The 13,289-nt window shown below is 46.2% G+C and overlaps 2 protein-coding genes across 18 annotated transcripts in view; one reads left to right on the top strand and one right to left on the bottom strand.

The window, feature by feature from the left end:
* Nucleotides 1-13,289, bottom strand: part of LRP3 (LDL receptor related protein 3) — a 212,708-nt gene that overhangs the window by 153,241 nt on the left and 46,178 nt on the right. The gene's annotated exons all lie outside the window — the stretch shown is intronic.
* Nucleotides 1-13,289, top strand: part of SLC7A10 (solute carrier family 7 member 10) — a 37,683-nt gene that overhangs the window by 15,643 nt on the left and 8,751 nt on the right. Inside the window, exons 4-5 of the mRNA XM_042821759.1 lie at nucleotides 8,159-8,363; nucleotides 12,543-12,694. Of these exons, the coding sequence (XP_042677693.1) occupies nucleotides 8,159-8,363; nucleotides 12,543-12,694 (357 nt within the window). The remainder of the gene's footprint in view (nucleotides 1-8,158; nucleotides 8,364-12,542; nucleotides 12,695-13,289) is intronic.

Raw genomic sequence — 13,289 nt, 5'->3', positions numbered from 1 at the left:
GGTGGCAGATCACTTTGCCATGACCATGTTAACAAAGCAGCTCTAAAAGCTTGCTCTATGAAGTTTTTCCCTATTTAACCCCCTTCTGTATTGAGAAAATGCACAGATTATTGCTAATTTTACAAAGAGAAAAGAGTGTTCTTATTCACAAAGGCAGAAATTTTAACCTGATTGGTTTTAAGCCATTGAGTACCTTGGCAGAGGTTGGACTGTCAGCACATTGAGCATGGTCAGCCTTGTACAGCATGCAGCAGTGGTTGAGTAAGCAGAAAAGCACTGCAGCCCATAACTGTACCTTGCAGGTTTAGGAAATGTTGCTTTTCTCTAAGGCTGCATTCCAGTGCTAGAAGAAATTCTAAGCTAATCATCTCTGTGAAACAGTTTATCCAGCATAAACTGGGGCCAAACGTGCAGCTTGCTGCTTTTATAGAACTTTTCCAGCAGCCCCTGAACCGTGGAAGGTCCTGGGAAGCTCCAGGCTGTCCCCAGCTCCTTCCCAGGGCACAGGGAGAGGCAGTACTGCCATGCACAGCTGCTCACTGACTGCTCTGAGGGTTGAAGGTGGGAGCTCTCACTGAATTGCTTTGATTGCATTTCTCTAGATAATGAATTCCCTAATTGTGACACAGCCACCTAACGCACACCCAAACCATCACAGTGCTGTCTGCACACACAGGTAGCACCCACTGCTATTTCCGCTCATCATCTTTGCAACTTAATCAGTCTCACACTTGCTTAGAATACCAAAGACAAGATATTTCCTCTCAAGGGAAAGATCCCTGCAATCACCTTGCAAACAGCAGCCAGGAACAAGCAAGCTGAGGTCGTGACTGCTGCAATAGTGATACCCACTGACACGCAGCCTTTCCTCTGCATGCAGTGTGCTCGTGTTGTGGCTTAAGGGGTCCCCGCTCTTTGCTGAGCTTTCTGTTGTAGGAACAACCTTCCTCAGGTCCATGCAGGCTGGACACGCATATTGGTGCTAAAAAAGGCAAGTACCTTTGCCCAGGGAGGTGGTGGAGTCACCAACCTGGAGGTGTTCAAGGAATGTTTGGACATGGTGTTGAGGGACATGGCTTAGTGAGAACTAATTGATGATAGGTGGGTGGTTGGAGTGGATGATCTTGTCAGTCTTTTCCAACCTTGGCGATTCTGTGATCGTCCTTATAGGTCTGAGACAAGTTAAAGAAAACGCCTTTGTCAATATTTTCAGTAGCCTAGTTTTAAAAATCTTTGGAGTTGGGTGTAACATAATCAGATTAGGAATTCTAAATGCAGCAAAATCCACTTGGAATGCTGGAATTGCAGGTTGTGGTGATTGGTCATGTTCTTACTTGCTAAGAATTTTAGCATAAATATTTGAACTGAAGTCAGATTTTTAGATCATTTCATTTTTTAAATACTGATCCCTGCAGACATTAAATCACCACTGTTATTTCTATGGCCATTTTTCATTTTGTTCCTTTACGAGCACATTAGCTGAGGAGCCATAATTCATTTTCCACTATTATGGCAGTTAAATCTTTTCCTCACAGATGAAATTAAGCAGTTATTAGTTTAATGCCAAGCTCTGTTGATTCTTTTATTCTTCATCCATTCTTCATTAAGAGTTTTCTGCATACTATTTAAAGAAGTTCAAGACCATCAAATGAACTACCGCAAACATTGCCACGTCACCTCAGTTTGTGCTCAACTAAAGCTCAGAGCAAGGCACACGCGAGCATTTGCTGCTTTTAATTCTGTGCTGTCCCTGTATTTTAGTAACTTTCTGAGCCTGAACGTTCTCTCCATCCAGAATCACTTATTCTTTGCTTTCACAGCAGGAGAGCACAACCTCTGGAGTTACAGCTACACCTGTGGTACCACGCTGGAGGTCAGCAGCACCCTGTGTGCAGCCATCCCTTACCTGTCCCAGCATGGTGACGCAGCCATCCTGTACCAGGCCTGGAGCTCAGCAGGGCCCACAGAGCTGTGGCACAGTGCCAGCTTAGCACCAGCACCGCCAGCTGTGCTGTCACCTCTTGGCTGCTCACATTGGTGTGTCGTATCCTGAGGTCACAGATAGACAGTGACAAGCCAAGCCACTTTTTAGTGTCCTCAAGTATGAATGTTTAACTCCTGAAAGCCAATTAGCAGCTAATAGCTGGACTGAAGGCTGCTTAGTGCAGCACTTTTCTGCTAACTAAATAACGATGGGATATAGCATCGTCATTGCTGATATCATCCACCTCAGATTTCATTTGGATTTAATACACTTGTAAAGCCTGATTCCTTTCATCTAAGCTCTTTTTTTTTTTTTTCCTTCTTATCTGAACAGTAATCTCAAGTCTTTGCCTTTCTGGTCAAGATACCCAGACCCACATATTCAGACCACCTGCTAAAGCTGTGCCATGCTGGGGCCCACACCAAACACTGCAACTTCCTGATGTGACAAACAGCACCTGCTGGAAGCCTGAGTCCAGGCAGGTTTCTGCTTTGGGCTGTGCGTGGCTTTTCAGAAATCCTGCCTACCGCAACCCCTCAGTGAACAAGTCACAAAGTCACTGACTGAGGACAAAAAAAAAAAGCACTAAAGTCCTTTTTTCCTTGATAATATTTCATTTTTTAGATGAAAGAACTGCTTATCCAAATTTCTAGTTGATATTACAGACCCATTCAGAATTTCAGATATATAACATGGAGCTGTAATGGAAAGCACAGGCAGTAAAAAGACCTGAGTGATATTTTCTTTGCTAACCACACAGAAAATTGCTGTTTTTATCAGGACTAAGGTCTCTGCATACAGCCAGTAAGCCCTTTCCTAAGGAACTGCCGAATACTTTCAGCAGGCTTAGAGATCCATTATTTTTACAGCCTGCATGGATTGTGTGCTGCAGATAAATAAAAGGCACCCTAAGGACTTTGCTCTCAAAGTGATGGCACAAAGCATTGCCAGACCCCTGCGTTTTCTCACAAACACTGTCATATTTAGTGCTTTCTTTCCACATGCAGTTCTTGAAATATTTTAATGAGAATTCAGCTTTTGTTTAAAAAAATGAGTTTCAACCCCCACATTTGCATTGAAAAACACCAAATCCTGACCCCAAATGCACTCCCAGTAGTTCGAAAGCCAGAGGCATGCTACAAGCATCGGCTTTTCCAGCAATGTCCCATGTCCTGATGCCTGCCAGTCCTGCAGTTCCAGAACACACACATCTGCAGGAGGTGCATGCCCACGGGCAGCGCCTACACTGCACAACAGACTGCTCTGAGGAGTGCCTCCCAGGGCCAGATCTCAGCACCTGAACTACAAGCACAAACAAAGCCATGTATTTTCAGAGGAAGGACGGGCTCTTCTTCTGCATTCTCTTCAGTAAAAGATCTGGAGGAGGAGTTGCTTCCTGAGTTCAGTGGAGATGGAGCACGGATGACGGCAGAGGGACTGAGCTGCTTCCAAGCTACTGGCGAGCTTTAGTTCCTTCTGTGCGGCACTGCAGCAGCAGCCTGTAGTGCAGTGCCCAGAAATCAGCATCCAACACAGAAGGGATGCCCTCCAGACGCTTGGAGGAATATTACCTAAAATCACGGGGCATCATGAAACCCTAGCACTAATGCTATCCACCAAGGAGCAATTCCTTTCAGTGGTTTGGAGAACCCAGCACTATCCCCCCCAGCACGCCGAGCAGCAGCGCGTACAGTTCACGACCGTGCTACAATGGTGGTTTTGTTTCCGTCAGTTCTGCGCTGGGCTCGGTGTCACCAGCAAGCGTCCTCGGTCACAGCCCGCCTGGGCTGTGAATGCCACTCACAAAGCACAGGCTGAGCTGCCAGCTTGGGCAGAGCTCCCCAGCAGCAGGTTGCAGCACTGCATACAAAGTGCATCTGGGAAAAGACTGCTCAATATTTTTTTAAAAGCATGAATTCCTACATTATGGGACCTTTTTGTTCTCCTTTTTCTTCTGCATCCTATTACCTCTTCATAGTCAGCCGCAGCACTATGCATTCTTTCCTATACACAGTGTCTCAGTTAGTCAGCTCTTGTATCTGCATTGTTGCCTTTTCTTTCTCATAATAACTCTTTAAGGGATGTTATTCCATAAGAACATCAGTTTTTGTTTAAGAGGGATATTCCTAACCCTCTTGGGCGTTCTAGAAAAATCTTAATTTGAAACATAAAGCCTTGAAAAAAAAAAAGAAAAATACAAGATTTGGGAGCGAAGTGAAATAGCCTGAAATAGAACATAGCAGTACTACAGAACCCAGTGCTGGATTGAAGATAGCTCCTGCCCTGCCAAAAACCGAGATATGTTTAAGGTTAGGAACTTGTGTAAGGCCTGCCATGGCATCACATGGAGCTGGAGCCTGGGGGAGCAGGCTTGTGCTGGCACATGGAGATGAAGGCAGTATGCCTAGGGCGTGCAGCAACACAAGTGTGTATCCACCTCCTTTGCCCAAGGAGTTGTGCTCTGTGTGAACACATCAGCCCCATTGAAGGCTCCATCTGGAGGTGGAGGACATTGTCCACGTAGAAAGCTCTCAATTCAGCCTCTGGAACTGAGCTGGTGGTTCCTGCAGTAGCTTAGCTCCTCTTTGTTGGGGTTGATCACAAGGCAGTGTGATTTCCAACAGGCATTTTTATATGCTTTTTTAAGATCGAGAGAACCATGGAATGAATACATGAAATTTAAGTATTAGTTTCCTCTAGGTGTGAATAGGTAGTTTTGTTGCAAGAAACTAATAAACTGAAACAAATTATCCCCAACCCCACAAGCACAGCAATGCAACTCCTGCGCTGCACAGCCAGTTTCATTCCTGCCGTGGAGTTACTCCCCAAATTCTCTTCAATTCTTGCTGAACAAATTTTGCTTAGAAATACCTCTTTGTGGATAAAGCATTCGTCTTACTATTAAATCTTCCATCCTACTACATGAAACCTCCTCAAAATTCTGCTTCTCATCAGGCAGTTCCTGACACTTCCTTGAGCATTTCCCCGTCTCCACCATATCTATTTTTAAACACATCCTACACTGAGCAAAGTGAAGGTGCTTCCCAGGCACATTGCCACAGCCATGACACATTTCCATACGAACATTTTTGTCAGAAGGGTGTAGCACTTCCACTCCTGCTGATATGACTTTCACACATGTTGCATGAGCAAAATAGGAAATCCATAAGGAGTTTAGAACTGAGTTTTGCCTTATACTCATTCAAGAAGTAAGTTAGACTTTAAAAACAACAAACTACTTAATTCAACCAAAAGACATCTGTGAATGTTTGCAATGAAAGAGCCTCCAGAAGCCTACCAGTTCCTTCTCATCCTGCTCCTGCAGTAGCTACACCAGAAGGCGTTAACCTCGAATAGGTCACATTTGGCAACTTGCAGCATAGCGTAGCACTGCACAAGGAGGGCTGCACTGGCAGCCCCAGCGTGGCAGGAGGGCAGCGCTTGAGACCATGCTGTGCCACACACCGCTCCTCCCCACAGCCACCTGAGGCTGGGCAGCAGCTCTCTGCCACCCTGTGCTCACAGTGCTGAGTGATGCCCACTCCTTGAGATGGAAACATAAAGCGCTCGCACAGAATCGGGGCTTTACTTCAGTCAAGGCAAAATACGCATGTCTGAAGACACACCAAGCCACCAACCTTCTGGCTAAGCATTAGCCTGCCTGTTATTACACCACACCGGGCTGCTGCCCCTTGTCTCTGTGGCTGCACCTCATCTACACTCACCTCTTTCTCCTGGGCCTGGCATCCAATGACACTGCCACTGATTCCATCTCCCCCACCCTCCAGCCCATCACAGATCTTACTGCACCCAAGCAACTGAGAAGATGGAGGGAACCTGACACAAAGGCAGCCTGAAACTGCCCCAGCACTCAGGTGCCTCAGATAGCAGAATGTTTTCTCAATTTCTTCCATTGCTAGTTTGGGGGATACCATGTTGTAGTGGGATTTTCTCCTTTCTACACGAAGTGACACAAGGACAAGGTGACAAATTACATGTGGATGTGGCAGCTCTTGTATGGAGCTAGCTGAAGGGCAGGCACTCGCATCTGCTGATGGCTGCTGAGCAGCAAAGCAAAGCCAAAGTATGCATGGGCAGCAGGACTGACATGGAGGCCCAGCTGGAGTTGTTCAGCCTTCATACAGCTTCTGTGAGCTCAGCATCAAGGCTGCCAGAGCAGCACGTTGTCCTGTTCCAAGGAGGGAGTTAAAGCTTACCAGCCCTACAGTGCTACTGTGCTTTACAGGCAGGGCTCCCTCCCCCTGTTATTTACACAGAAGTTAAATTTGGACATCCTCTTGCTCGGCCATGAGAGCAGCTTGCTGCAAGAGGAAGCAGCTGACCTGGCCTCTCACCTTTCCTTCTGCCTTGTTCCCAGCCCACCACATCCTCCTGCCTTCCTCCAACTGCTGTCCTTGCTCTCTGGAGGGGAAGGCAGGAAGAACATAGGCAGGAAGAGCTGGGTGTTGCATTTCCCTCATACATCTCCCTGCTCCTTCCCGGGCTGTCCTACCTGCCCCCATCTCTCTGTACACAACCCATGGCACAAAGGGGCAGACCTGCATCTCAACCCCCCCCTGGAGCACAGTGGGGGGGATTCACTTGGCCATGTAAATCAAAGTTTGGTAACATTTCGTGTATTTCTTCAAGTGGTAACTGCAACTATCAGCTTTCATCTAAAGAGAAGGTGATTGTGGTCTTCCTCTGTCCACAAAAGGACTCTTTTATGAGTCCTCAAAGCTTAATGATTAAAATGAAAAGGTGAGAAGTTTGGTCAGCATCACTTTTTAAAGTGATTTTGCAACTTGTAGAGTGTCTGCACTAGTTTCTTTAATCTGCACCACTGTTTCCTTATTGCTGTGCTGGGACAATGCTCCTTCCAGCTGCCTGGGAGTATTTTGTAACTGCATTCAATTACAGCATTGAAAAGAGAAGCACAAGAAGCAGTGCCCTTCCACAAGCTGACACCTCAGCTGATAGGAAAGGCACAGCAAGTGTCCAGCAGCATCATCCCAAGAATATATCTTAGGTGATTTGTGTATTACTGCAGTTGGATTCTCTGGTGCACTGTTTCAGGGCTACACTGACACTTTAAACCATTCCTTGGGTATTACCTGTGGTGAAACCCTCACACAACAGCAGCTCTTTGCCCCTGGAAGCCTGAAGCCCTCTGGGTTCTCCAAGAGGACTATGCTGGCTGCAGAGCTCCCAGCAGCTGCACCCCCCTCCCACTCTTTCCAGGAAGCAGCCATCTGCTTATCAGTGGCAGGAGATGTCCATTTTCTACCCTAATTTCATTTCAAACCACAGATAGAGTGTCTGCCTCAGCACACTGTCCAAACCCATGGCTACATACAAGCACAACGAGCTAGGAGAGCTGCACTCTCTGAAACTGCTTGCAGAAATGCAAGGAGAAAACTGAAGCCAAACACAGCAAAATTTGGAATAGCTGGGTGCACTTATGGAATGCGCTATCCACTGCGAGCCGAGAACCACTTATAAAGCAGAGAGGAGGAAGCAAACTTAGCAGGCTCCAGCCAGAACTCCCTCAGCTCACAATTGACCGCACAGAACTAAAAGGACAGAGCCCACATTGTCCCATGTTGCTGTAACACCACCAGATCCCCTGAAAATCTGAGGGCAATGTCAATACAGCATGTGTGCTGCAAATACAAAATGTCAATAGATTTGTAATGTTTCCAGACTTCTAAGTGACTTTTCCAAGCACAATCTTCAATCTTGGCCCCTAAATTATGGATAACCCAACTTTTTTTTTTTTTTTGTTTAAATCTCTGAACTCTCATCTGTAACTCTCATCTTAAAATCTTTATCACAGACATGCTTTAACTCCTTTCAATCAAAAAATTGGTCATGAGAAGTGACAGCAGGCAGCTTTTCAAGCAGACCAAACTCACACCACAAAACCACAATTTCTAAACACAGATGTTCAACAGATCCTTGAAGTGCTTCACCAGATCCGAGTGCTCAACCTGCTTGATTTCCAATCAGTGGTGACTTTTTCCCTGGGGCTTAATCAGATAAAACACAAGCAAGCAAAATCTGGTGAGGAGGGGCTGGCACAGGGCAAGGGCACAGGCTGGATTTGTTTGCTTTTAAAAAGTAAAGTTAATTTCTCATTCACTTATCTCACTGCAAATTTTCTGTCTCTTTCAGGTAACATCATTGGTTCTGGGATCTTTATATCACCGAAAGGAGTTTTGGAGCACACTGGCTCGGTGGGACTGGCTCTCATTATTTGGGTGCTCGGCGGCGGGGTTGCTGCCCTGGGTTCTCTGTGTTATGCTGAGCTGGGAGTAACCATCCCCAAATCAGGAGGGGACTATTCCTACGTCACAGAGATCTTTGGTGGGTTAGCTGGGTAAGTACACATGTCCTCAGAGTCATTGGAATACATGCTTACATTCAGTACTTAGTAAGGAAAAGATAGCCGACTTAGAAGAAACAGAATATTCATAAATAATCTGCTTTTGCAAAGTCACCCCTTCTGTTCTCACTCAAAATACTAAATTGCCCCTTTGCAGCACTCCCAGTTCTGCCTTCAGACTGCAGGATGCTTTCACTTTCCTCTCCATTCAATAAAAATCAGTGGCACATCCACATGACATTCATGCATGCAAGCAGTATGGCAGCACAGAGTACTTGAGGGATGCCAGTCTGGAGCTGCTCCCCATAACCCAAAGCCCTCCATTAATTATTGGTGCAGAAGGCAGCAAATATTTCTATGGCATTATGCTGCAAGACCTTCCTGCAGCAGAATACAGAAAGTTGCTTGGGGAAGAAGTCTGCCCACAGAAGCATCCCAGGCACAGGTGCCAGCTTCCTCAGCTGCAGCTGTACAAAGCAACCAGCCATGTACATGCAATGGAGGGATGCAGAAGAGAAATCAGGAAATGGCTTCTCTTCAAATATACAGCTCAGAGTAGCTAAGGGAAGAAGGGAGAAGTGAGGTTATCTTTTATATTTTACTGTGTGTTTCATTGTATATTCAACAACCAAATTTGATTCCCCACCTGTACTCACAGCTTGGCAGAGGAGCACCAGAACCTTGTTTCCAGTTCATTAATTTGCGAGCAAAGAGTCCATGCAGTGTGTAGGTGCCTTGTTTACAAAAAAATAAATACAATAACTGCATCTGAAATGGTTCTGCAGAAGGGATGCAGCTGCAGCACCTGCTTCTGGGGCAGGACGGCAGCTCAGGGGCAACATGGCCCTTGAGTAACAGGAAAGTCCAGGAACACCTTTGGGAGAACAGAATGAAGACCCAAAGGCAATGAGAAAGAGTCAAAACACAGCGGGGCTGCCCTCAGGGGTTATGGTCAGCCTTCCAAAGGGACCGTCCAGGGAGGAGACAAGACAAGGGAGGACTATTCTCACAGCAGGCCTCGGCTGCTGCCAGGCTTTCTGCTTTTAGTTTCTGTTAGAAGTCATCTTGTTCCTAAATAGCACTTGTACATGAGCAAATGAGGAGCAGGGAACCCTCCACATGCTGTGCTGCTGCTGGAGCAGCGTGACTGAACACAGTTCATTTACACACATATATATTTACAGGTTTTTACAGGTCATAAAAATAACTCCACCCAAAGTAGTAAATAAGCTTAATACATATCTCAGCAGAAGAAAACCAATACATCAAGCTACATGGAAAACCCACTGGTGTATTTCTGATAAATACAACCAGTATAGCTTTTACGAGTGCTGCTTGATAACTGGATATATGTCCTTACTTATAGTCCTTACTATCAAATCACTATGTGTTGAAGCCAGCAAAGAACTCTACCCCAAAGCTTTGATAAATATTGATTCAAACTGCAAGTAAAACTTCCTGTATTTCTTTCGTTGTTGCCAAAATTTAAAGTTTCCAAGCAACTTAGGATAATATTAATAATGATCAAACTACCTCAAGCTCTCATAAGCCTACTCAGCTTCTCCTGTGATCAGATGGTACGAATAACAGTTTCCATTTCAAACTGTTTTTCTTTTTTAATGACACCCAAGTACAGTACACTTTGGCTTCATTTTCATTGGCTGCTCTGATTCCATATTTTATATTTAATGTGACATAATTTGGGGAGCACAAGCACATTCCAAATACGTATTTGAAAGCCTGGTTGCACAGGACTCTGTTGGAAATCCAGATCAACCTATGCTGCCTTTCCACAAGTAAGACAGTTAGAATGCAGAAATGTCTGCATAAAATCCAGGTTTTGTTGCAGGAGTGGTTTGCACTTGCATGTGAACACCACATCTTCCTAAAAGCAGAAAATCCCACAACAGATTGTCCCTTATTCCAGAGTGTTAGTAAAATGAGGGGAAAAAAAATCTAGAAACATTGTGTAATACACATCCAAACTGATGGGAGGACAATCATTAAGTTCAGTAGTCACTGCTCAGACTGAAGGCGCAGCACAGCAGAGGCCCTCAGATTGCACAGCAGCTCACAGCAGAGCAGGACTGGCGGAGATGCAAGGCAGGAGCTGCTCACCAGCCAGCGGCTGCACACAGCAGCTCGGATTTCCCATGCAAACTGAAGCACTCCAACTTCCTGAGCACCAACAGTAGAATCACAAGAACAGCTACATCTGCCTTTTCCTGTACATTCAGCTCTTGGGCCTTTTTCTAAAGACCTGGCAGCTCATCAGTCAGCAGGGAGAGAAGACAGAACTTCTCAGGTTCTCAGAGTTCAGTAAATGAGTAATTGGTAAAGCTCATCAGAAAGGGTTCAGCCCCCACACCTGCAGGTGTGAGAACACAGTCCTGGGAAGCAGTAATTCCACCCTCTCCATTTGAACATCCTGGCCAGGTTACCCTGCAGGTGCCATGACATTTCCTGGCCCGAAATGGGCTTTGTGCTCCCCGCCCTCTGCATGCCCTCGGGGATTGCCCTGACAGAAGCACAGCTTGCAAGCCAGCTCCTCAGGCTGGGTGCACTTTGCTGGTGAGGGCATCCAGCAGTTAGGGCTGAGACCTCCTGCAGACAAAACTGTGGTATTTCATTACAGCAGATCTGAAAGAGATGTTTTTTGCTGGGGATATCCTGTTCTTAATTCTTCCTGTGCAATAATCAACTAAAAGGTGGTACTTGAAAAGCAGCAGTTACTTAGTAGGCCCAGAGGGTTGGGTAATGCATCAGGACCCGTTCCTGCCCATCAGCCATAGCACACAGCACATCCTGCCACACAACACAAGGGCAGACATCCCCAGACAGACGGACATGCCATGCCAGCAGGCACCTGGGGTGAGCCATAAAAACAAGGCAAGGGCACAGCAGTGCTGCCCCAGCACCAATGTGATCTGAGCAACCAGCAACAATAGCTCTTTCTCAGAATTAGGCTTTGTGCAAGATGTACCTAAAAATAAGACAACATGGGGCCTACATGCTACCTAACTAACAGGCTTCCTTTTATTTTAATACTATCTCTTCTCAGCCCCCTGTTTGACAGCGTGACTTTGTGACCCTCTGCTAAAGTTCTGCATTTAGTTTAATTGGTGTTACCAGCCCTGCATGTATTTCAATTCAGCATGAAACAGATTGACTGTCAGAAATCTGTTGAATTATTCACAATCCCATTAAACCATATTCTAGCAGCTACCAACTTTAATGCACTTTATATTGCAACATAGAAGCAAGTGCCAATTTCACCTGAAATACTGTTTTCAGAGTCATTCTTCCCACTGAATATTTTTAATTGGATTCATTTCTCTGGTCTGCACAAAGTAACACAGCAGGTCCCTGGGCTGTCCCCAGTGTCCAGCTGGGTGAGCAGGATCTGTGGAGCAGCCCCAGACCAGAAACATCACCTTCAGCATAGCATGGCCAAGCCAGTTACTAGAGAAAACCACTCTGAGCCATGACAGAAAGCATTAAGAACAAAAAAGGAGTCTCACGCACACGCACTGGGTTTTAACAAACAGTAGTGATATTTGGGGAACGTTTGCACCATGGCAATATTTAGTGAATTAACTCCCTGTAGTTAATAAGAAAAGGAAAGCATCAGATTGCCCCATACTTCTCAGAAACAACAAGGCAAGGCAAAGGAGGTATTGAGAAGCACTCACCACCATGGCCAAGGAGCACCAAGAGCAGTGCTAGCATCCAGGGCAGCTGCACCAAGGGACGACATCCCAGCCCTGCTGAATTTAAGGGGCTGGCAGCAGGCAGGCAGGCATGCTGGGAGCGAGCAGCCCACTTAAGGGAGCACACAGCATAATCCAGAAATTACACTGTTTTATTTGGAAATGTCATTTCTGACACTGGCTAAAGCGAAGAGTACACCCAGTGTTTGTAATCCTTACTCTTTGATACATTTCTAAACTGCATTTCACTTAGAAATGTTTAAATTGAAATCCAGATTGTGCTTGGGAACATGGGAAAAGGGATAAGGAGAAGTAAAAGTGGATGACTGCTGACTATGAGTGAGATTACAGCAGTAGACCCCAATGTCTTGGACATTTTCCAAAGTGCAGCACAGCTGATTGTGTGTTACTCTCCTCCAGCACACCTAGCCCAGCTTTCTTGTGCTTTTTCTTGTGTTCTCAGGTTTCTGCTGCTCTGGAGTGCAGTGCTTATCATGTACCCTACAAGTCTGGCTGTCATCTCACTGACCTTCTCAAACTATGTCCTGCAGCCCGTGTTCCCTAACTGTATTCCCCCCTATAATGCCTCTAGGATCCTCTCCATGGTGTGTTTACGTGAGTATTTGCTTCTCGTGCACACAAAGCTTGCCTCATTTTGCAAAGGATCACTCAGCAAGGCTGGGCTGATGGCCCCAGAACACAAGAGGCAGGCAGGAGTGTGCCCTGCACACTGGGGTGGCCAGTCCCTCCCTGCCTGCCTGCAGGGAGCACAGCAGGCTGCAGCTCATCCCTGGGCAGCAATGGCAGATGAGCTCACCCACAGTAGGTTTCCCACTGCTGCCTGAAGCCCTCCTCATCTTTCAATTCTCAAATGCAGGCGTGTAGGAAGTGCATACCACCACTGGCTTTGCATTCATTACTTACAGAGCTGGTGGGACTGGAGCAGAGCCATGGGGAAAGAAGACATTCTCTGTGTCCCATAAGGAGGCTGAAACCCCAGTTCAGGTAGCAGATTGAGCTCTGAACAGGCACAGCCCTTCAAGCTGGACAAGCCAGGCAGCAGAGCCCCAAGGAGGAAAGCTATGATAGATGCTCCTCTGCAGCTGGGCACCTCATAGGGCAAGGCCAGTCCCCTCTTGTCTTCGATTATGGCCACGCGGGAACTATGCAGCAGTCAATGTTTTATAGTGCTGTGTGTGTTCTTAAATAA

Source organism: Centrocercus urophasianus, unplaced genomic scaffold, assembly GCF_019232065.1.
Source record: "Centrocercus urophasianus isolate 14NV4802_14NV808 unplaced genomic scaffold, USGS_Curo_1.0 seq_2, whole genome shotgun sequence".
Lineage (NCBI taxonomy): Eukaryota > Metazoa > Chordata > Aves > Galliformes > Phasianidae > Centrocercus > Centrocercus urophasianus.
The sequence above is the reverse complement of the archived record's forward strand: the minus strand, read 5'-3'. Positions and strand labels throughout refer to the sequence as shown.